This window comes from Physcomitrium patens, chromosome 17 (genome assembly GCF_059467195.1).
Source record: "Physcomitrium patens ecotype Gransden chromosome 17, ASM5946719v1, whole genome shotgun sequence".
NCBI lineage: Eukaryota > Viridiplantae > Streptophyta > Bryopsida > Funariales > Funariaceae > Physcomitrium > Physcomitrium patens.
Window position 1 is genome coordinate 13802659 of NC_143426.1, and position 22726 is coordinate 13825384.

A 22726-nucleotide genomic window follows, 5' to 3' on the forward strand; every position below is an offset into this window, starting at 1 on the left:
ATATATATATATATATATATATATACACACATTTTATTTGAGTAATGTTTATTTGTAACATCAATATAATATTTATTTTTAATATCCAAATAAGAACATAAAATATCTTATATGAGTTTTTTTCTAATATCACAAAATATACACATATTTGTAAATTTTTCATGTTATAAAACTTTGAATTACTAAAGATATATCTTTAACATTTAATATTTACTTTGCATCTTTAGAATAATATTTTAATATAAATTTCGATTATTACAAAATTTCATAATTTTTTTTACATTTACATTTTATTACAATAAAATTAATAAAAAATTCATCTTTTATTTTTTTAATTGTAGTGATTGTTTTGAATTTTTAAATTTCAAATTTTTATGGTGAAAAACTTTTTATCTTCTTTTAATAATAATTTTTGACATTTCGTATGAATTTAATCCACAAAACCATAATCATTAATCTTGTACATTTCTAGTTTTATTTCTCTCTTAAATACTTACTTGTAAATGGTTTTATATTATTTTATTATTAATTATTTTTAATTAATTAAAAAAATTAAAATTATTGATTAAACGAATAATAAATACTTTTAGAATTTTGGCTTCAATATATATATATATATATATATAATATTTTTACATATATGTTTAATATAAAATTGGTATACATATGTTTATATATATTCTTAAATTAATATACTAATATCTACTAAGAAATTATTAAAGATTATAAACTACTTCCAATCTTATCTTTAAATTGACTTCATAGAATTTGAAGGATTTTGTTTTTATTTAGAATTAGGAAGCTTAAAAGAAATAAGTAGAAATATGTAAATTTAATAATATCTTGTAGATAAGCTTCTTAGAACCTTCATAGACTGAGATTTGACTTTCCATATGTTTGTTGGTGATTTGTAGATTGAAAACTTGGCCAACAAGTTCATCAGGTGTTCCAAACATTGACCACTTGCTTTTTCAAGTTGGCTTCTTATTGTGCAAGTTGTCTATGTAGCACACATGTTGGAAACGTATCTTACAAGTTAGATTCATGTCTCATAAATTGGACACATGATAAATGACCTATAGAATGCCACTACATATCTTCTTAATAAGATAGTATATACAAAGGCTAGAATGAGATCTTTTTCACTCTTGTCAATGTTTTTCTTGTTTTTAGCCTTATTTTAAGAGTCTCTAAACTTCTTGTCTTTGGCAATATCTATTCTTGTTTCTTTTTGAATATATGTACTTTTTTATTTTTTTTATTATCTCAATTTGGCATACATCTTATTTTTTTATTTATATTCTTTAAATTCTTGTTCTTGACACAAGTTTAGTATAACACTTGAGTCTAATAAAAGCCTTATTAAAAAGTTTAGGAAAGATGGCAAATAAGACATTGATATTATAAAAAATTTTATTCCATTAATTATGATTTTTTTTCTTTTAGACCAAAAAACAACAAAAAATTGAATACCTTAGCTATTTGCAGAATTGTTGTAATATGCAAGTACAATTATAGACTATTGTAGAGATAGTAATAAGAATCATGAAAAACATAAATTTATTGAAGTATCCAACAAGTTATTTCTTATCTATTATAATTGAGATTAACAACTACTTCAAAAGAATTCTATATTATTTAGAATTACATTGAAAAAAAAGAATAAAATTATTTATGTTGACATCTAGCTACTAAAAAAATAAAAGAAATGGATACAATGAATAAAATTTTGTTGGCATGAAGTATTTGTGTAGGAAGATAAATCAAAGCAAGAAGGCAATTACTACACTTGTTTCTTTTACTATCTTTGAATACACAAGTAATACTCTAATAGCTTGATCTAAATATTTTTTTTAAAATATTAAATGGCTATAAAGGGTATAAATCTAAACAAAATTCAAAAGACTATACATTCATGTTTTACTAAAGAAAAGAGAAAGTAGGTAGAGAAGAAATAAATATAAGATGGAAAATTATTATATTGGCTATAGTGAAGTATAAGGTAGATAGAGAATCTAGAACTAAGATTAGAATACAAGAACTTTTTTGAGAAGACTAAGAATGACCTCACCTTTGCCTCTGTGTATACTATCTACAAAGAAGACCTTGTAGAAGCTTTCTAATGACCACAAGATTAAAGGCCAAAGCATTAAGTTGTAAGTCACTTTTAACACATCATCTTAAAAATAAAAAACTTGTAGAATATATTTTAATAGCCATGTGAGATATCTATAGGAATCTAAAGATCTGATTTGTATCTAAGAAACTTTCTTAGAGTTTATTAACTTTTTTTAACATGTTCTACCTACTTCTACTTACTTTTATTTACTTCTATTACTTAAGTAATTTAAGTATTTATTACAATTAAATTTTAATTTAATTTTATATTTTTAATTTTATTATAAAGACATAGAATATATTAAAGAATATAATATTATGCTAGGTAAATTACCTTAATGAAGAAATAATACCTATAATACTATAGATCAATAATTTTAAAACTCTAGTTTTTAGTAAAAACTAAAAACATTGATATTATTATTACTTCTTGAAAATCAAAAAAATCACATGTCAAATTAATAAAATTATTTTAGATATCTATAAAAAGTAAATAAATATAAGTAAATAAAATTAAAAAGAAGCAACTTGAAATAGATTGAATATGTAGTATATTGCTTATAAAACATTAAAAAAAAAGGAGGTATATGGACACCCTGCTTGTGCCATACACTACATGTACACTTAATAAAACTTGTATTTATATGAAAAGAAAAAATTAGAATGAATTTACAATACAAGGTTCCTTAAATGAAACTAATAAGCTTTTTAAAGTGAATGAAAGAATTACATAAAATTTATTATGATTTTTTTTAAAATTAATTTGTGCACTAAAATAATAATACTTTTAATTTTTAATTTTTTCTAATATTCTTGTGATCAAAATCACCAAAATAATCAAGCAACAGCTTTAAATGTTTTACTGAAGTAAAATCATCCAATGCTAAAAATTATGAAAACATTTATATAAGGCAAGACGACACACTAGTTCTTAAATAACACAAACAATCTTTAAATTTGTTTAAATAAAGAAAAAATTAATCTTTAAATATAAATTTAGAGAACCTAAACACAACATTTACTACTAAACACACAGCAAAAACAAACAAACACAAATTTAACACTTCACATATTTATTCAAGGAACAACAAATATACCATTCTTCGTGTGATCATTGTACAAAAGCAATACTACGTAATTCTTTTGAAAAACTATAGAAATTAGCCACAATATTCCTTCTCTCAATCAAGAATGTGCTCACCCAACACATCACAAAGGGGGGGGGGTGTGTGGGTTCACAAGGGGGTGTTGAATTAGGGTTTGCATGTCCGATGCTCGCTCCACCATCACATCGTCTTCGTCGTCGTCGTCGTAGTTTTGTGCTTGCGCGTCCTCTTGGTCATGATTCGGCGAGCCAAGTGCGAGAGCATCATCACCACAAAGCATGCGATCCACGCAGCCCGACCTCCGAGAGCCTGCTGCATGCTCACCACCCATCTCGCTTGCGACGTCGTCGTCCCCACCACCAGCAACGCCACTAACGCTGCCGCCACCGGGTACCGGCTCACCACGACACCGATCGTCGGCTGCGTCACCGTCACAGAATTGACAGCGTTGGATGATGGAGCAGATGCGACTAGCCTATCGAAAGCAAATTCGGACAGTTTACCTTGAGATCTGCGTCATAACGGATGATTGAATCCTGCTTGCCAGAGTACGAGATGAGAGACAGCCCTGTTTTCGGGCTGTAGTGCTGCTGCACTCCGCGGCCGTGCGTGAGCGAGTAGGCATACAAGATCTTCAATCGGTACTTGCGCATCAATCCCTCGAGGTCGACCTGGTTTTTCTCGTATCCCTCCCACGGCAGCTTGAGCTTGTGCATCGGCCCCCTTCCTCGGATGTAAATTTCTATCGTTACCCCATCGCTTCCCCACTTCGACATTGCCACACAATCTCCCTAATTTTTCAAAACTTTGACCCACACCAACCCTGGCATTGAAATATTCTCGGCGCTGGTCTGCGTCAGTCAATAGAACCACTTCGGATTTGCAGCACATTGCATGCGTTGATACAGGAATATTATCGCCTTCGTAACGGAATGAAAAACAGGTTGAACTTAAAGACGGAGGACCATTCTACATGGAACGGTCATCCGCGATTTCAGGGATCTGGGTTCCGACATCGAGCACAATAGGCAAATGAAAAAAATGTGTGAAAAGGACTTGTTGATTGGAGCTCATTATCAACACCGCTTAATCCTTTTATTAGACATTGAATTAGAGCAGGCTAAGGTGTCCATTCTTCCAAGTGGGTTCTAGCGATTGAACTCGATACTGCCCGCTTTCCGAGGATTGTTTGTGCACGTCGAGCATTGGGTATGTGTTTGGGATGGTTTTAATTGTCACGATGGGAAAGTTCCGGCTGTTTGCGCAGTAGATTTGGCGGATGCGGAACCTTGTTGGTTAGTAACGGAGGTGCGTCATGCGGTTTTCATTATCAGTAGAAGATTCTTACTGTTCGAATCGGACGTGGTTGCAGGGAGTGTGCATCGCATTGCATCGGCGATTTCCCTAGGGTTTGGTTCGAGAGATTGTGGAGGTGGGTTTGGGGGGAAAGGCTTCGTGCAGTCCCATATTGGAAGAGTATGTAGGAATTTTCCTGATCTGAAGAGAAACCCTAGAGATGGTGATGGAGGAGGTGTTCACTGCCTCAGCGCCGGCAGTGAACATGCTGGAACAGATCCGAACGCTTACGGATGTTGGGGCCATGACGCGGCTGCTGCACGAGTGCATAGCTTATGAGAGGAGCATTGACAACGAGCTGGAGGCGCTGCTGGAGGAGCGGCATGGGCTGGAGAAGAAGCTCGGGGGGTTGTATCAGTCTGCGGAGGTGCTAGAGTTTGTGAGATCGGATGCTGAGCAGATGTTGCGGAGTGTGTCGTCGACTTGCGATTTAGCGGATCACGTGAGTGGCAAAGTTAGGGAGCTGGATCTGGCGCAGTCGCGAGTGCAAACGACGCTTGCGAGGATTGATGCTATAGTGGATCGCACCAATTGCATCGATGGGGTGAAGCAGGCTTTGGAGGTTGAAGATTACGAGACGGCCGCCAAATATGTGGAGACGTTTTTGCAGCTCGATTCGGAGTTCCACGAGTCTGCTCCGGGTTTGGGCAACGCCCCCGGGAGGGAGACTGAGAGTGAGCAGCGAAGGCAGTTGTTTGAGTCGAAACAGAAGTTAGAGGCCATTTTTCGAAAGAAGCTCGCGGCAGCCGTTGAATCCAAGGATCACGACAATGTGGTGCGATTTGTGAAGCTGTATCCTCCTTTGAGATTACAGGAGGAAGGGCTTCGTTCCTATGTAGCTTATTTGAGGAAGGTGGTTGCTATGCGAGCGCGTGGCGACTATGAAGTTTTGATCGAGGCTTTGGGATCCACAGATGGGGGGCGAGGTGCAGGAACAGCGGATTTTGTTGGAATTTTGAACAACATTTTTAAGGATATTGCGTTTGCGGTAGAGGAGAACGAAGACCTTTTATTTGATTTGGCGGGGGAAGAAGGAGTTGCTTTGGCTTTGGTGGAGCTTCAGGAGGAATGCGATGCAAGGGGTTCTTTAATCATCAAGAAGTACATTGAACAGAGAAAGCTTCTGAAGCTTACAAAAGATATTGCTGCCCATTCTAAGCATGATATGAATTTCGACATGAATTTATTGGCTGTTGCTGCCCCCCCAGAAGGACCGGATCCACGAGAGATCGAAGTTTGTTTGGAGGAGATGATGCTGTTGAGTCAGACAAGTGAGGACTATTTCCACTTCATGAGCACAAAGATGAAAGAGGCTGGGGCTACAAGCGGGCAACTGAGCCCGAGGGAATCTAACAGTTTCAAGGCTGGAAGCTTTGGCCTCTCAGTGCAGGAGTTGGTAGGGTACTACATTATTCTGGAGGAGTATTTCATGAGCGAGAACGTGAAGAAGGCTATCCAGATTGACGAGCTTGTGGCAGACGGGATGACTACTTCTATGGTTGATGACGTTTTTTACGTCCTGCAGAGCTGCACGAGGCGAGCGATCTCGACCTCCAGTCTACTATCTGTGCAGCAGATCATTAACCACACTGGTTCTTTGCTAAACAACGATTTCAGCGAGGCTTTGCAACGCAAGATTCGGGAACCAAGTCTGTTTCTGAAGCTATTTTCTCAAGGAGTAGCCGTGCAGAAGGCGGGCGCTGAGGTCTCCGCAGCTCTGAACAACGTTGATGTTAGTGCGGAGTATGTTGTGAAGCTTAAGCATGATATTGAGGAGCATGCTTTTGAGGTAACTACTTTGATTTACGACTGAATATTACAATACTTACACTTGACCTTAAACAGCTAATCGAATCACTAGAGCAAGTTGTTTTTGAAATCTTCGCCATACAGAAAATCTGTTATACCGGTAATTTATTGCTGTTGTCCAGATTCATGGCATCCGTTTTAATATCAAGATTTGGAGTCAAGAAGATGATGCAGATTGGTTATTGATTATGCGTTTAATGTAGAAATTAAGCATTTTGATGTTGAATCAATCATGGCAGAGTTTGTAGTTCTGTTTAAAATTTGAAGCTTGAATGAACCGGAGGTATAGGAATCGGGAACAGAACCACTCTAGTTCTGATTGCCGGTGATTATGTTATGTTGAACTGTAAAGGAGATCATTAAATTAAAGAATGTTATATGAGCTTGGGATTTCTGAAAAAAGGAAAGCTCCGGTCTGACCGCGCGTGCGTGATTGCTCTCAGACACTCATAGCACCTGGAGAAAGGGAGAAGGTGAAATCTGCTCTTCGGGAACTAGAGGACATTGGAAACCGTTACAGGCACATTGGAAATCAAGGATTGGAGCAATTGGCCAACAGCATTGTACCGAGATTGCGAAATCTTTTAGACGTGGTCAGGATCTTTGACCCCTTTCTCTTTACAGTCTTATCTTCTCAGTTTTTATTGGCTTTCATATAATCCATTCTTAATATGGAGAAACATCAAGCATGAGCAGTACTTCTGACTTGCTTTAAAACTTGGTCTCGTGCTTTGCAATTGAAGACTCCTGAATAGAACCTCCTCGCGAACCTACTTGGTTTTCTTTCTTTCGGACTCGATGATCGCCTCGGAAAATAGGTTCTAAATCTACTTCGTCATCGATTATCAACTGTTATTGAGGCTTGCTGATTATTCGCATTTGATGACAGGTCGGAACTGTAAGCTATGAATTAACAGAAGCTCAGTATGCTGAGAATGAGGTGAATGATCCATGGGTACAGAAGCTATTGCACGCAGTTGATGTCACAGTGACTTGGCTGCAACCACTTCTGACAACAAGCAATTATGACTCGCTGGTGCATCTGATAATTGATACCTTAGTGAAACGTCTGGAGGTTCTAATGATGCAAAAGAGGTTCAATCAACTCGGAGGTCTTCAGTTGGACCGAGATGCTCGTACACTGGTTGGTCATTTCTCAGCCATGACTCAACGAACAGTCCGTGACAAATTTGCTCGTCTTACACAGATGGCTACGATCCTGAACTTGGAAAGGGTGTCGGAGATTCTAGATTATTGGGGTGAGAACTCCGGTCCAATGACATGGCGCCTCACTCCTACTGAAGTGCGCCGCGTGCTTGGACTCCGGGTTGATTTCAAGCCTGAAGTAATAGCGGCTCTCAAGTTGTAGATTTCTAGCCCACCATGTTATGCAAGCCCTTTCAATTGCTGGCGTTGAATTTAATATTTGTTCAAAATCAGGCATTATGAAAAATAATGATACTACTAATAACAATAACTATGATGGTGTTAAGTGCAACGTTTTCGTAAATTTACTTTTTACATCCGCAATTGCTGAGACGAAAAAGAAAACACTTTCCAAGTTCAAACCGATTGTAACTATGATTGATAAGGAAGTGGGTATAGTGCAATGTCCATGATGGATGAACATGACTTCTACACTACAATAAATAAATTGAAATGTTTTCTATGCTGCATCACCCTGATACTGTCGCCTCAAAGACCAAAGTATTGTAAGTGCCACTTAATAGCAAATAGCATTCTTATGAGTTTGTATCGTTTGAGTTGAGCACGTATTTCCTCTACTGGTCTATCGTATCTGCAGTATATCTTCCGACCTGTTCTTGACTTTGCTTGGATTCGAAGTGCAGTGACATCCGTCCTCCCTCCTGCATTAAACCCAGGAATAAGCAAAGATGTCCTGGAGACAATGCAAATACAGTTCAAATGTCAGCTCACTTATGTAAATAATAAGCTGTGAGCACACTTAGGCTCTGGATCTCTCAAAGTAGGAAAGTTCAAACCAGAAACATCCTAAGAAAAAAAGAAATTGCGATTAAACACAAGATTACAATGCCAGTCACCGCATTAGTAAATGATACAGAAGAGATTCAATGAATTCAGAGAGCAAAGACTTGGTATGCTTACGTTCTTTGTCGTCGGTTTCATTGCAGGCGGTTTTGTAAGCCGGCTATAGTTTCCTTTCTCCTTGAAGAGTTGAGAATAGTGATGCTTGCAATATAACCTTCCTTCTAAAGACGCGTAGCTGGATACACTTATGGTGCAACTACCATGCGCGCATTTGAAGCAGGACTTGTGATACGGCAGGTCTTCCACAGTTGTCTGGCATCAGATAGACGGATCCGTGAGTTGGAACGGAAACTACCGAGAAGCGCCTCACTCAATCTATCACCAAGGATTACAATCCTCAAGCAGGCATGAGGATGTGGTAAGATTTCACCTTTTCAAGGGGGTAGACAGTTTTGCCACACGCGACACATTTTTCTTGTGTACCAACAAACTGGGTCGAACCTTTGGAAGGCGTCTTGTTCTCCAACATCCAAGGCCTAAAAATGTTAATACATGAATGCATGAAAATGATAACTTGGACAATTGCGAGGTTGCAATACAACCATCGCAATCCATCAGAACCACGCAACAAGAAGCTACGAATATGTATTTCTGTTACAAAAATATTCTGTTCAAGCACTACAGTGGAGTAGAACAAAAGAGGCACACCTGAAACCTCTCGTAACCAGATTGCCCTTTCATAGAAGCTGCTCAATCAGAACACATGTGCAATGAGAATTTTAACTCTAACAGACAATGCGTTCATTGAAAAACTAAACAAGATAAATAAAAAGAGTGAAAAAACTAAGATGCGAGACACATACTCAACTGAATTCCTGAGTGTGCAAAATCGAATCTATGAGCTCAAGAGGCAAGTGGTGCTCACCCTGTTGATCGAAGCTCTTCTCAAAGCTCCCCGTCGTTTTGAGTAGTTGGTCGAAATGGGGTCTGCAGTAGAGAACTCCTTCCAAAGATGCATAGTTCCCTAACTGTGCAAAGCGAAGTGGCATATGAGTGTGACATGGCAACGCTCGTCGTCTCTGCAATATAGAGGAATTATCTAGCAGAATTGAATTTCGGATACGATGCATACCATCTCTTACGGAACAGAGAAGACCTAATCACTGCAATCTCGTACACTGCCAAGACATTCCAACACACCAAGGGAGATCCACAAATCCTAGACAACATCGAGCCTCCCTACGAGAATTTCACTTCTCCTTTAGTAACTCCAAATTCTAAAATGGCTCCTGACCTACGAACACGTTGAGGAGTGTGGACGTCGATTTGGTCTTCCCCCAGAAAAAAAGGACGTAACAGGAAATACTACGATGAACCATTGCCGAGAATGTGGACAACGCCAAACCTCTAAATTCGACCAAGTCCTGCAGACATGGCTACCGAATTTTACCATTTGATTGCTTATTGGTTAAAGATGATTGGTCGACTCATTGAAATGCACAAAGAACACACCATGGAATATCAATACAAAAGAATGAGTCGCAATTCATGTGCTGACCAGCCACGATGCTTTGACAATGCATGGAATGCCAGCCAAAAACTCATTCTACGCAACGACCTTGAGCGTCCCCTTGCAGTGATGGCACCGGAAGCAAGCCTTGTGGTACAAAACGCCATCGGCTCTCAACTGATCCACCAAGTAAACAGTCTTGTCGCACGTCTTACACTTGGGCTGTGCTACAACGAGCGCCATCACGACCCGATCTGCGCACCACTCCCGTCCAAAGCGCCGTGCCCTGCCGCTCCAATTCGTGCCGCGCGTCTCTCTCACCCAAAATCTACCTCCATCTGCGCAAATCTCCGCAACCCATCACGCGATTTTTCTCTCTCGGGGACACCCCAGCGGCAAGAGGCGCAATCAGCCTGAAGGGTGGGGACCATTTCCCAAGCGCCGTTTCTGTTTCCTTACGATACAGTATTCAAATTCCCCAGTAACGAACACCGCATTGGAAGGGACGCCGATCGGCGGAGTCGGTATTCACAAGGTGGATGGTCGCTCTTCAAATCAATTAGTTTATACAGCAGGGCGGATGAACATGTGAATTGTGGGAAAGGTTCAAATTTTATTGAGTATGCGTGCTAAATGTAGTGGGCCAAACATGAAGGGTGATAAGATTTAGTCATAGGAAGGTACCCTACATAGAAGTTTGAGAGATGGAGAGTAGATAAGTAAAAACCTAAATCTTTAAAATAATATAACAAAGGAAAAGGAAAAATAACTATTGTCAATACTAAGATTTGAATTTGAGATTTACTTGAGATGAAACACTTTTCTAGTCATTCAAAGAGTCTCTATAATTCTTGATTTTAATTTGAAATACACAATGTTTATTTTTAGAAAGAATTCTTTCTATTGTCCATTTACCTATTGTCTATTTAAACTTAAATATAAAGCATAGGCAATGGACAAAGACTACACTTCTTTGCTCCAAATTTAACTTTACAAATAGAAATCTATTGGATAATATTTATATATGAATTAATTCTAAATTTTGCCTACAATTCCTATGGTTGCTTAATGTCCCTCTTGTGGTTGCAATTCTAAAACAAAAACTATGTTTTTGTTGAGAATGTTTAGAAAGACACAAGAGTAATAGTAAGTCATACACACACATAAGAGTAGTAGTAAGTCATATACACAAGAGGGTTTCTAATGAAAGAGAGCTTCTTACATAAAAATCTATTGGTCTGGTTGTGTCTCGTATATAAGAAGAGAAAAGGGGAGAAGATAAACAGTACTTCCCTATTAGATACTAAATATTGTAGCTACAGTATTTACTATAGTCTACAGTAAATATTATGGAGAGCGCTAGCTACATTTAATGATCTCAACACTCCTCCTCGCTCATCATAATATTTACATAATATAAAATTTGTATAGAATTATGATCTATACTTTTTTGTGATCTTCCAAGATCAATAATAGTTGCCTCATTAAAACCTTATCTAAGAAAACCTTATTGTATTTAAGGATAAAACCATAGATGAAGGAAAAAGAGAACAACATCATTTTCTTTAATTATTTAAAGAGCTCATTAACTTTCTTATTCAAGAAAAGCAATTCGCCACATACCAATACCATAAGTAAGTCGACGATGGTTGCATAATGGGAAAGCTTTGGTGAAGAGATCAGCAAGATTATTTGTAGATTCAATTTTCTTAATTATAAGTGTTTGATCAATTATCAAGTCATGGATATAACTAAAATATTTTGGATCAATATGATTTGTCTTGTCGCCTTTAATGAAACCAACTTGCATCTGTGCAATACAAGCAGTGTTATCTTCATGCAAGATAGTTAGAGAATCATCATATGAAAATCCACAGGTTGTTTGAATGAATTTATCAATTGATCGCAACCAAATACATTCTCGAGATGCTTCATGTAAGGCAATAATTTTTGCATGGTTGGATGAAGTTGCAGTTACTATTTGTTTCATTGATTTCCATGATATTGTACCTCTATGTCTTAAAAATACATATCTTGTTTGAGATTTAGCTCTTGCAGTATTAGATTTGTATCCTGCATCACAATATCCAACCAATTTTGGATCTGCTGATTGTGTGTAATATAATCCCAAGTCTTCAGTACCTTTTAAATAACGTAATAAATATTTGATGCCATTCTAATGTCATAGTGTTGGAGGTGCACTATGTCTTGCAAGAACACTAACTGCAAATGCAATATCTGATCTTGTAGATGTAGTTAAATACAAAAGTGCTCCAATTGCTGCGAGGTATGGATATTGATCTCCTAATATTTCCTCCTCCTCTTCGCATGGGTGGTATGGATCATGACCATCACGACCACATCCAACCATTGGTGTGGACAATATAAAAGCATCAATCATATTAAATCTTCGCAAGATTCATCTAATAAACGTTAGTTGGTAGAGATTTATAACAAATGGTAGTATTTTTATAATGTTTATTTGTCTAATAAACGTTATAGTTGTAATACATGTAGATGTAGTATCCACTAGGTTAAGATCATCAACATATACAGCGATGATCACAAAACCAATTTTATCTTGTTTGATAAATAAATAAGAGATTAGTGGATCACTTATAAAATTATTTGTAATTAAATAATCTCAAAGATGTTGATACCACATGCGTCCGGATTGTTTTAAACCATACAAGGCCTTACATAATTTAATACCACAATATTGTCTTGGAGCAGGTCGATTTGGAGTTCCTGTTTCTAAGCCAGGTGGAACTTTCATATAAATATTTGCATCAAGAGAACCATATAGATATGTAGTTACTACATCCATCAGATGCATCTCAAGGGTGGCATGAACTATCATTCCAATAATATATCAAAATGTAATTGAATCCATGATTGGAGAATATGTGGATTCATAATCAATGCCAAATCGTTGATTAAATCCTTGAGCAACAAGACAAGCTTTATAGCGGATCATTTGGCCTTGAGCATCTCGCTTGCATATTAATACCATTTTATATCCCACAGGGCAAGATGTAAGAGTATCTACAGTTGGACCAAAGTTTTTCCTCTTATGCAAAGAGGCATATTCCTCCTCAATAGCAGTTTTTTATTTTGACCAATCAGAGCAACACATCGCCTCTTCAATGGTTTGAGGTTCAGGATCATCTTCCTCGCAAGAAAGGGCTTCTATAATCATATATGCAAATGATTCATCTACCGAAATAGATGGTCTGTTCCAAATATCATATGTAGCACAATACAGAATAGATAATTCTTTACTCAACTTGTTCTTATTCCTTCCAATTCTAAGATTGTTTTTCATAGGAATTGAAAGTACATTATGCATGGATATGTCATCATGAATTGATAGTCCCGCAAGATGAGTGGCAATTTCTTGAGAAATAATAACAGGATTAGTCAATTTTATAGCTTTCTTCTTACGTGGTTGCTTATCTAGTCCACAAGTTCTTTTAGTTGTTGTTGTTATAACTTGAGGTATTATAATCAATGGCACTGCAATCTGAGTAGGTGCATTCTGAGCCTCATTAATAGGAACTCTTGTAATTCTAAGTGTATCATTGAAGCCATTAGGTGTTTCATCTGCGATCCGTTTTAGATGCAAAATCTTAGCAACTTCAATTTCTGCCAAAGATGTCCTAAGATCGGGACTCATTGTAAACGTTTCTAGTGCTTCAAATATGAGTACTTTATTTCTTTGTTGATTGGATACTCCTCCTTGAAGAGGTGAAAATATATTTTCTTTAAAACGATAATTTTACAAATGTGCACGTAATAATGTGCCAGTTGATGGATCAACAATATGAATAATGCTTCATGAATCAAAACCAACATATATGCCTTCTTGTCGATGAGCTCCAATGGTACGTCATTGAGGTTTTGGTATTGGAATCCAAGCACGGCAAGAAATTACTCATAAGTGAGATACATTTGGAACACAACCCAAAATGAGCTCATGTGGTGAAACAATTTCAAGAGAAGAAGGGAGGAGGCGTATTAATGTTGCACCATGTAAAATTGCATGATCTCACATAGATGCAGGTAAATTTGCATGAAAGAGGAGTGGCCAGGTAATGAATTGTATATGCTTTATAAATGACTCTATAAGTCCATTTTGAGCATGTTCATATGGAATATAATATGTCACCTCAATTCCTATTGTAGTACAATAGTCTTCAAAAGACTTTGATGTGAATTCTTTTGTATTATCCATACGTAATATTTTTATAGGATAATCAGGAAAATGTGCCCGAAAATAAATAATCATAGATACAAGATTGGCAAACACTATGTTTCTAGTTGATAATAATGAAATATATGATTGTTTACCTAATGCATCAACAAGGACCAAAAAATAACGAAATGGTCCTGATATTGGATTAATAGGACTACAAATATCACCATGCAATTTTTCAAGCATTGGTGGTAATTCTTGTGGAAGTTTCCAAATTGAAGGCCGAGTAATCATTTTACCTTACACACATGCACAACATAATTCCATAGAGTCTACATCCGTAGGCTTTAAATTGTGCCTAGTTATACATGGAATGATCTTTCTAAATAATGTGGATCTTGGATGTCCCAATCATCCATGCCACAAAGAAACATGACTCTCTATGATAGATGATGCAAAATTAAATATAATGGAAGGCCGAATCACAATTTGGTATAAACCATTTTTTGTAGCAAAAGCTTTTTCAACAACTTTATGGTTCTTCGCAAGAACCAAAACCTCTTTTCTATTTAAAGTGGCAGTCGAGAGATGATAACCATTAATACGCACATCTCAATAGCTGATCAAACTCCAAGGTGATGAGGGTGCAAACATCGTATGTTTATATTTTATGATGGAATCCACAGGTAATTTTACCATGGCTGTGCCCTCTTAGAAACAAAACGCATTTACTCCAGCCATGGTCATCATATTTTTAGTTTACCAAGTTGAAGATTTTTCAATAAAAAATCTTCTATCTCGCAAGATAGTATGTATTGTTGCAGAATCAATGAGCCTATCATTTGATTCATCATTAGAGGTTTTGTCATTCATATAAGCCTCTAACTCATCAACACCAATTGAATCCATCAATGCATCCATAGTATGAACTTGACGAGCCTCAGCTCGTAGTTTCTTATTTTCTTGGAATATTTTAATAAAATATTCTGAAGTATGGCATGCATGTGCTAAATATCCAATCATTCCACACTTATGGCAAGAACGCATCTTTGATTTTTTTTTTCTACTATAATTAATATTAGAATATTTATTCTTTCTATATGGGTAGAAATGGTCATGACTATGACTACCCTGATATTTATGAGCATGTTTTCCATATTTATATAATTTCTTCTTAGACTTTGAAATATTAAGTGCATGAGATTCTAGAACTATAGTTCCAATAGGACGAGCTTTCGCATTGCATAAGAATAGCTCATTTTACTTCTCTGCAAGAAGTAAATAGGACATGAGATCAGAATGACTCTGAAATTTCATATTCATGTATTGTTGTGCAAGCACAATAGATACAAGAGGAAATGTAGAGAGAGTTTTTTCAATTATTTCTTCTTTAGAAATGCTTTCTCCACATAATCATAATTGTGAGACAACACTATATATTTTACTATTGAAAGCATTTAAATTTAGAAAATTTGATACGTAAATGTGTCCAATTATGATATGCACGTGGAAGAAAAATGGTCTTTTGATGATCAAACCTAGATTTAAGATTCTTCCAAAGTTCTATAGGATCTTCCATTTCTAAATATTGATGTTGTAATGCAAGTACAAGATGATGACGAAGGAGAAGAAGTGCTTTCCAATGAATAGCAGGAGATATAAAAATACTTATTATAAGAGATTCTTCAAATATAATGGCATCTGAGAGTTATTCTATAAATAAATTTACTTTTACCATTTTTGTCCATAATAAATAATTATTTCCATCTATAGTCAATGGTGGAAATAAAAGAGCTTGAAAATGTTGGGATGTACTAATAATAGTTGGAACCATAGTAGAAGCAGTTGAAGATGTTGAAGCACTCATTATAAATAAATCTGTAAAGAAAATACAAGATCAAGTAGAAAAGTTGAGTAAAACATACCTTAAAATATAAAGTCAAATAAAATGATAAACTTGAACTTGAAATATATATATTACTCAACTTTTACATATATATATATATATATTAGGGAGGTTGTGGATTAAAATAGCAGAACAACAATAAGATGGCGGCAGCAGGCAGTGGTAGGGTGGCAGGGTCGCAGTGGCGGGCAACATCGACAATGGGTTTGGCAGCAACTCAGCAGCAATTTGGCGACTGTTTGGCGGCAGTTCAATGGCTATTTGGCGGCAGTTTGAGACGCAGTAGGGAGTAAGCTGGGATAGAGCTGGGCTGGATCAAGTACTCTAAACAAGTATTTTAAGCAAGCAGGGCAGAGAGTGGAACAAGTGCTCTAAGCAAGCAGCTAATGTGTGAGGCACTAACAAGAAGAGCAACAAGATCATGAGGTAGACACAAAACAAGAGTAGCAACAGGTTTGAAGAGTCAAGACTAGAACAAAAAAAATTGTGATAGTGTGTAGAAGAGAGTCATGCTGATAACATGTTGAGAATATTTAGAAAGACACAAGAATAATAGTAAGTCATACACACACACAAGAGTAGTAGTAAGTCATACACGCAAGAGGGTTTCTAAGAAGAGAGAGCTTCATACATAAAAATCTATTGATCTGGTTGTGTCTCGTATACAAGAAGAGAAAATGGGAGAGGATAAATAATACTTCTCTACTAGATTCTAAATACTGTAGCTATAATATTTACTATAGTCAACAGTAAATATTATGGAGAGCGCCGGCTACATTTAATGATCTCAACAATTTTACAATTATTTTAGACTTGGTAAGCTTTTACCAAACCAATTACCTAATACTACTTGGGGTCATTAAAAAATACTTTTTAGCTTTTATTCATTCAAGATTTGGCCCAAATTATTTGGCACATTTTTACATGTTATTCATTTGTTTGTCTCTTTCTTCTTTTTTTTCTTTTGTTTTTGATTAAAAAACAATATTTAACTTGAGTGCATATTGCTCGTGTTCATTCTGAGCTAAGATTTATCTTTTAAGCCTTTTTGAGTTTACTAGAATATAATTGACTAGATAGAATTATTAGAATAATATATAATTTGTATGCTATAAAATAGAGATTAATATTGATTTAATAATTTTATTAATAATTATTAATTGAATAATTTTATATTTATACAATCTATCAAATATAATAAAAAATAGAATTCTATGTTTTGTTAGAAAATAAAAAATTGTGTTTTTTTAATTAATATAAATAATTAAATAAAAACTTTAATAACAATAATTTTATAATATATAATATATTTTTTATAAAAAAATAAATATAAAATCTCAAGATATATTTTTATACAAGTTTTGTTGACAAGACATTAAATAACATTCAATAAGATGATAATTTTGATAAAGGTGGAGGATGATCTCTTTTGATGCATTCACACTCTAAACATAATTAAATATAATTGCATTATTACTTGTTATTTTTGTCAATTCATAAACTCCTATTTAATCTTAACATCACTAATTAGGCATTTTTAGTCACATTAGTCTTTTTACTAAGTCATTTTATTCAAGAAGCCTATCTTCTATTATTCTAAAATCTCATTATTTTAAATAGTAGAAAAGTATTAGTCTATTTGAACTCATATTATAGATTGGTTTTCCTTAATAATCAAATATTAACTAATATTTGATGCTAATAAAATTTATATTTGAAATTTATTGCATATTCTACAAAATTTTACACATTTCTTATTTTTGATAATAAAACAAAATTTCCTTCTCTAAATATTAAAACTTTTAAATAGTTTTTATATTTTAATTTTAATTTTTAAAAATAAATATACATATACACATGTATATACACTTATATTTTATATATTATATTTTTATAATTTATTTTATATTTTAAATTTAATATAACTTTATTTCATACTTTTCAATCTCTATAAGTCAAAAATGAATTTTCTAAGCTCAATAAATAAAACTTTACAAATCTTTAAAAATATTACTCAAATATCACAATAGTATAATTTGGATTGACATTGAGGATGAAAAAACCACCCTAAACTACAAAATAACACCAAAAAAAAATGATAGTTCTAATCCCAAGTATGAAATCTAAACAATACTTGTATCCTAGCACACAAAGGTTACTCTATGTATTAAAAAGTAAAAAAAAAATTGTAAAAAAAAAACCTGATGGTGCTTATGAATGATAATTTTGCATTTCACGATAGAAAGTTGACTACACTATTGAGAAATCTATTGGTCCAGGTACAGGAAAGTACGAGCTCCAAGTGTGGGTGTGTCGGTGTGTGCACATACCGACAAACCGACACCAGGCAGAGTGAGTGGTGTCCCAACCGAGATCTCCTCATCGGTGTGCTCGACATGACTTGTTGGAGTGTGAATCCACCGCGTCATTCTCCCCGCCCTCAATCCAAGTGCCGCCTGTGTACAACATATAACACAGGATGTGCTTGAGGCTGTGTGGAGATCTGTAGGCTTGGTCATCTATCAAGGTTCCTGACGGTCTTCCTGAGGAGATGCTTTGCTTAATCTCTTGCTTGCAATGTACCACGTCATGTTTAGCTCTGCTGGATCGTAGAGTTTCAGTTGATCTCCTGCAGAAGGATCTGCGACAAACTGCGGTTGCCCGAGTTGGGGTTTAGAAATGGGACAGAGTTTATGATGCGGTTCTTGTTCAAGTCGGAGTTGCAGCAATTGAGACAGCTTGCGCTGTTCAATGAGGTGGGAATGCGTTCTGTACATGCGCAGGTTAACGTTTGGAACTAGATTCAGAGGTGGTCTGGCGGAGGCTGGGCATGTGGGTTTTGGGATTTTCCTGGGACGGTCTTTGGGTCTCTTTCTTTGACTGAACATACACTGTTGGCACGATCTCGTGAATTGTGAAAGTGTCTCGTACGACCTCTTATCGGAGGAAACGAGATGACTGTGCTTGGTCTTGGGAAGTCCGTGCGCCGGCGGTTGTTTTATGTGGAATGAGTTGCATGTCATGGTGTACATCGTGGCTGGATTAGATGCAGAGTGTGGAGCGAAGCTGATGGAATTTTGGAGGCTTAATCTGTTTTACGCAGGCGAGGATCAGCCATCTGGTTATGTCCATGAGATAAACAGGAACCGCTTGGATTCTCCCTGAGTTGTCTTCAATAAGCTCCATATCACTCCAGCTTCCGGTTGCTGATTATTGAGGGCATAAACAGGCATTTTGTGAAGATTTGAGGCATCTCTAATGAGTAGTGTAAATGTGGCAGCATCGTTAAATAAGGGCTACATGGATAGGAATTCAATTCGATTGCTTCCCCACAAGACCAATGCAGATGAGACATTGAGGGGGGAAGTTTGAAATTTTAGGAAATCCTTGAGAAACTTTTGGAAGGGCATGCGCATTTGTTATGCAGTTTCAGAGCTCAAGGAAGATGTATCCTAGACAGAATTTATACGAGTGTGGCTTAGGGGAGCATTGGCGTCTCCAGATTGGGGATGTGAGTCCTGCAGCCTTTGCGCGCCAAATCGGAGGCTGTGAGGTATGGAAACTCCTCCCCGGATAAGACGAGAGTAATTTCCTGGTCTGCTCGTACATCTGGCTGCTCCTCTGGCAGCAGACCAGCATTATTTTGCATGGTTTCGGTGCTGGATATATCGTAAAAAATAAAGCGTGTTCGAGTAAATGTCTACATCACCCTCGGCAAGGAATCATAGCAGGGACAGCTATTAATTCATATCCCGCCTTGACAAGGTTCATGTGCCTTCTCCCGTTACTTACAACTGAGTTATGAACCGCAGGAACTTGTTCGCCGTTTTACTATGTATGGGGAATTGAGCGGTCATGGTGGATGTGTTAGTTCAGTGTCTTTCGATCCAACCGGGGAGCTTTTAGTGTCTGGATCATTTGATCAGGTTATAATTGTGTGGAACTGGGCAGAGAGAAGGCCAGTTTTCACTTACAATTCTGGCCACGAAAAAAATGTGTTCCAGGCCCTGGTAATGCCACATTGCGATAATCGCATCATTGTGACCTGTGCGGCCGATGGCCAGGTCTGTTAAACCTATTCTCTTCTTCTGGGTTTCCTGTATAGAGACATAATTTTTTATTCGATTGTGATTAGTTGATCATTTTACTCTTTCCATCCTAGTTTTATGTTTCTGATTGCGCTTGACAATTTCACTACTGTCAATGCTGTCGCAGACCTTTCGGTTGTTCCCTTGGACACCTTAGAGATGCTTTAAGGCAAAGCCCACATGAGTTTGCAAATGTGTCATACTCTTGCTAGAAAAAAAGTAGCTCTTGAAGTCTTAATATGGATCTTCTCCTTCTTTTCTGTTTGTTTGCATTGCTTCTTTCATGTCTCAGATTCTTTGCTTCACTTATTTTAGCTTCCACCCTCGAGATGCGCATGTTTCGTGGGCTCAGGATGACGGTCGACTTATCACAAGTTCTTGAGCAGGTGAGATATGGAGCCATACTACAAGATGGGTCAGCAAAAACGAAATGTCTTGGACAACATAGGGGCCACTCTCACAAGATGGCAATTGAGCCTGGCAGCTCTCGCATTATTTATAGTTGCGGAGAAGATGGCGTGGTACAACACGTACGTTTGCTTTTTTCCTACTCTTCCTCATGTGTAAGGAACATAGAGATTGCAACAATATTTTGTTCATTGGAAGGTACACATTGTAATCATCAGTGATATGTGCAGCTCCACCTGAAGAATTTCTATTACATTGACTAAGAAAGTAAGAGTTCTGCGGTTAATTCGAAAAGAAGTCTATCTTCATCATTTGACAATCTAATGGAGATATTTGTTTGGTTTTACTATGAGCTTACCACGGTAACCCATTAAAAGATGATGTTCATTATGTAGATAGTGCCGCAACAGTTAACATGGACCAACCTTCCTGTTCACTCACGTGAACCTGCAGCTGAGGAAGTTTGGTTCTTATGAATATTAATGTTCATCTGGCTGCTTTGAGTCTGAATTTTTTTTCATTTTATATCCGAATAGAAACCACTCTTGTTTTTTTATTTTCTATCTCACTAAGTAGTTGTTCCCAGATTGATTTGCGGGAGGAGAAAGCCAAAAAGCTCCTCACTTGCCATAAATATAAACTCAACACCGGCAAACCAAGCCAGACTAGATCAATCCGGCTACATTCTATTGTCATGGACCCAATAGACTTGAACTACTTTGCAGTAGGGGGATCGGATCAATATGCACGCGTTTATGACATTCGGAGGTTAAATGCAAGTGGGTTGATAATGGAGGATCAACCGGTTGAGACTTATACTCCAAAACACTTGCAAGGCCTCGGTAATGCTCTTCAAACTCCAAATGATTGTAACTTGTGAATACATACGACAGAGTGGAAGCACAGGAGATTGTATCAGGTAATCCTTCCCACTAAGCTGGAAATTCTATTCTAACAAAGTATTCACGTGTGATTTGTACAACTGTGATATAGATTACAGTGAACAGATAACATCCCTCGCGTACTCACACCAGAGGGAGCTTCTAGTTTCTTACAACGATGACCTCATCTACCTCTTTGATAAATCCATGAACCTGGGTGACACACCCCATATAAACGTCCAATTTTACGACCTCGAAGACGATATTGAAGGAGAGGCCAGGGGAACTTCCAATCTGGAATCCTTATCACCGCAAGTGTACCAAGGGCACCGCAACTACAAGACTGTGAAGGGGGTGAACTTCTTCGGCCCGCGTGCAGAGTACGTCGTCAGTGGATCAGACTGCGGAAGAATCTTCATCTGGAGGAAGAAGGGAGGGAGGCTTGTTGCTCTAATGAAAGGAGACCACTCTGTTGTCAATTGTGTGGAGCCCCATCCTCATGCCACCATTCTGGCCACCAGTGGCATTGATCCTACCATCAAAATTTGGTCTCCAGAGGCGACATCCACCCCTCACCATCCGGAGCACACCGACACGGTAAGTCTCTGTGTCCACTTGGTTTCCGTTGGATTTGTACCGTTGAACCTGAGAGGTTCATATTGCTCACATACTAGACATGTTACTGGCATGTTTCTGCAATTACTAGGAACAGCGATGGAATTCTCATGTGACGGGTGTTTTTCCCTGACTGGGTGCCTATGTTGTGTAGAGCATGAGAAGACAGTGGCGAAGAAGGTATAGCCATCTGACCTCGAATCGTGTGAGATTTTTGTTCCGGACACAGCATCTGCGAGTTGGACAAGAGGACATAACCCGCACCCAACTTCGCGACCAGGGTGGGCCTGACCGTGAAGGCCTTGCGGCGATGCTTGACGACATCGATGACGACATTTTTGCAGATGCCGACACTCCCAGCCCAAGCGAATGCATCGTCATCTGAAGCTCGATGGAACACGACGGAACACACTCTGGGTCTAGATGAGCAGCCTCGGAACCAGGATGTTGTGCTTTAGGTTTCTCAATCAAAGGCTGAGTTCATCTTCTCAGGTTTCGTAGATATTTTCAGTTATTCCAGAGTGGTTGTGTGAAAGCAATTCCAAGCAAGGAAGTGGCAGAAAATGACCACCTGCTCAAGATTCTTGTCAAAGACTTAGCATGTAGTGAATTTCATTTTTTTCTGTTGTCGATTTCAATTTGAGGGTTGGATCTTTGCGTCTTCGAAAAAAAGGAACCTCTTTGGCATTGACTATGTGGTGCCCTTTTTCGTTTTTTTAGTGAT

The 22726-nt window shown here is 37.1% G+C and overlaps 4 protein-coding genes across 6 annotated transcripts; 2 read left to right on the plus strand and 2 right to left on the minus strand.

Moving 5' to 3' along the window:
- Positions 1-3174: 3174 nt before the first annotated feature.
- LOC112294533 (uncharacterized) lies at positions 3175-4000 on the minus strand. Its single transcript, XM_024545082.3, has 2 exons — positions 3728-4000; positions 3175-3644 (listed from the first exon to the last, which is right to left on the minus strand). Exons 1-2 carry the CDS (start codon positions 3998-4000, stop codon positions 3405-3407), a joined length of 513 nt encoding a protein of 170 aa, XP_024400850.1. The 3' UTR covers positions 3175-3404.
- Positions 4001-4138: 138 nt separating this feature from the next.
- Positions 4139-7887, plus strand: LOC112294531 (conserved oligomeric Golgi complex subunit 4). Its single transcript, XM_024545078.3, has 4 exons — positions 4139-4433; positions 4597-6369; positions 6833-6982; positions 7279-7887. The coding sequence occupies exons 2-4, from the start codon at positions 4741-4743 to the stop codon at positions 7756-7758; spliced, it is 2259 nt and encodes a 752-aa protein (XP_024400846.1). The 5' UTR covers positions 4139-4433; positions 4597-4740; the 3' UTR covers positions 7759-7887.
- On the minus strand, positions 7873-10373 carry LOC112294532 (LIM domain-containing protein WLIM2b). 3 transcript variants are annotated; one of them, XM_073540265.2, is made up of 6 exons: positions 10018-10373; positions 9325-9478; positions 9108-9145; positions 8830-8913; positions 8517-8711; positions 7873-8289 (listed from the first exon to the last, which is right to left on the minus strand). In XM_073540265.2, the coding sequence occupies exons 1-6, from the start codon at positions 10150-10152 to the stop codon at positions 8263-8265; spliced, it is 633 nt and encodes a 210-aa protein (XP_073396366.1). In that variant the 5' UTR covers positions 10153-10373; the 3' UTR covers positions 7873-8262. The 3 variants fall into 3 exon arrangements, with proteins under 3 accessions (XP_073396366.1, XP_073396365.1, XP_024400847.1); XM_073540264.2 differs by having other exon boundaries at positions 8830-8919; positions 10018-10357; XM_024545079.3 differs by having other exon boundaries at positions 8830-8919; positions 9325-9427; positions 10018-10335.
- An 8023-nt stretch (positions 10374-18396) lies between these two features.
- On the plus strand, positions 18397-22694 carry LOC112294630 (uncharacterized). The gene is made up of 7 exons (XM_090243838.1): positions 18397-18766; positions 19291-19563; positions 19823-20074; positions 20485-20628; positions 21093-21348; positions 21500-21984; positions 22157-22694. Exons 2-7 carry the CDS (start codon positions 19432-19434, stop codon positions 22385-22387), a joined length of 1500 nt encoding a protein of 499 aa, XP_090099964.1. The 5' UTR covers positions 18397-18766; positions 19291-19431; the 3' UTR covers positions 22388-22694.
- The last annotated feature ends 32 nt before the right edge of the window (positions 22695-22726 follow it).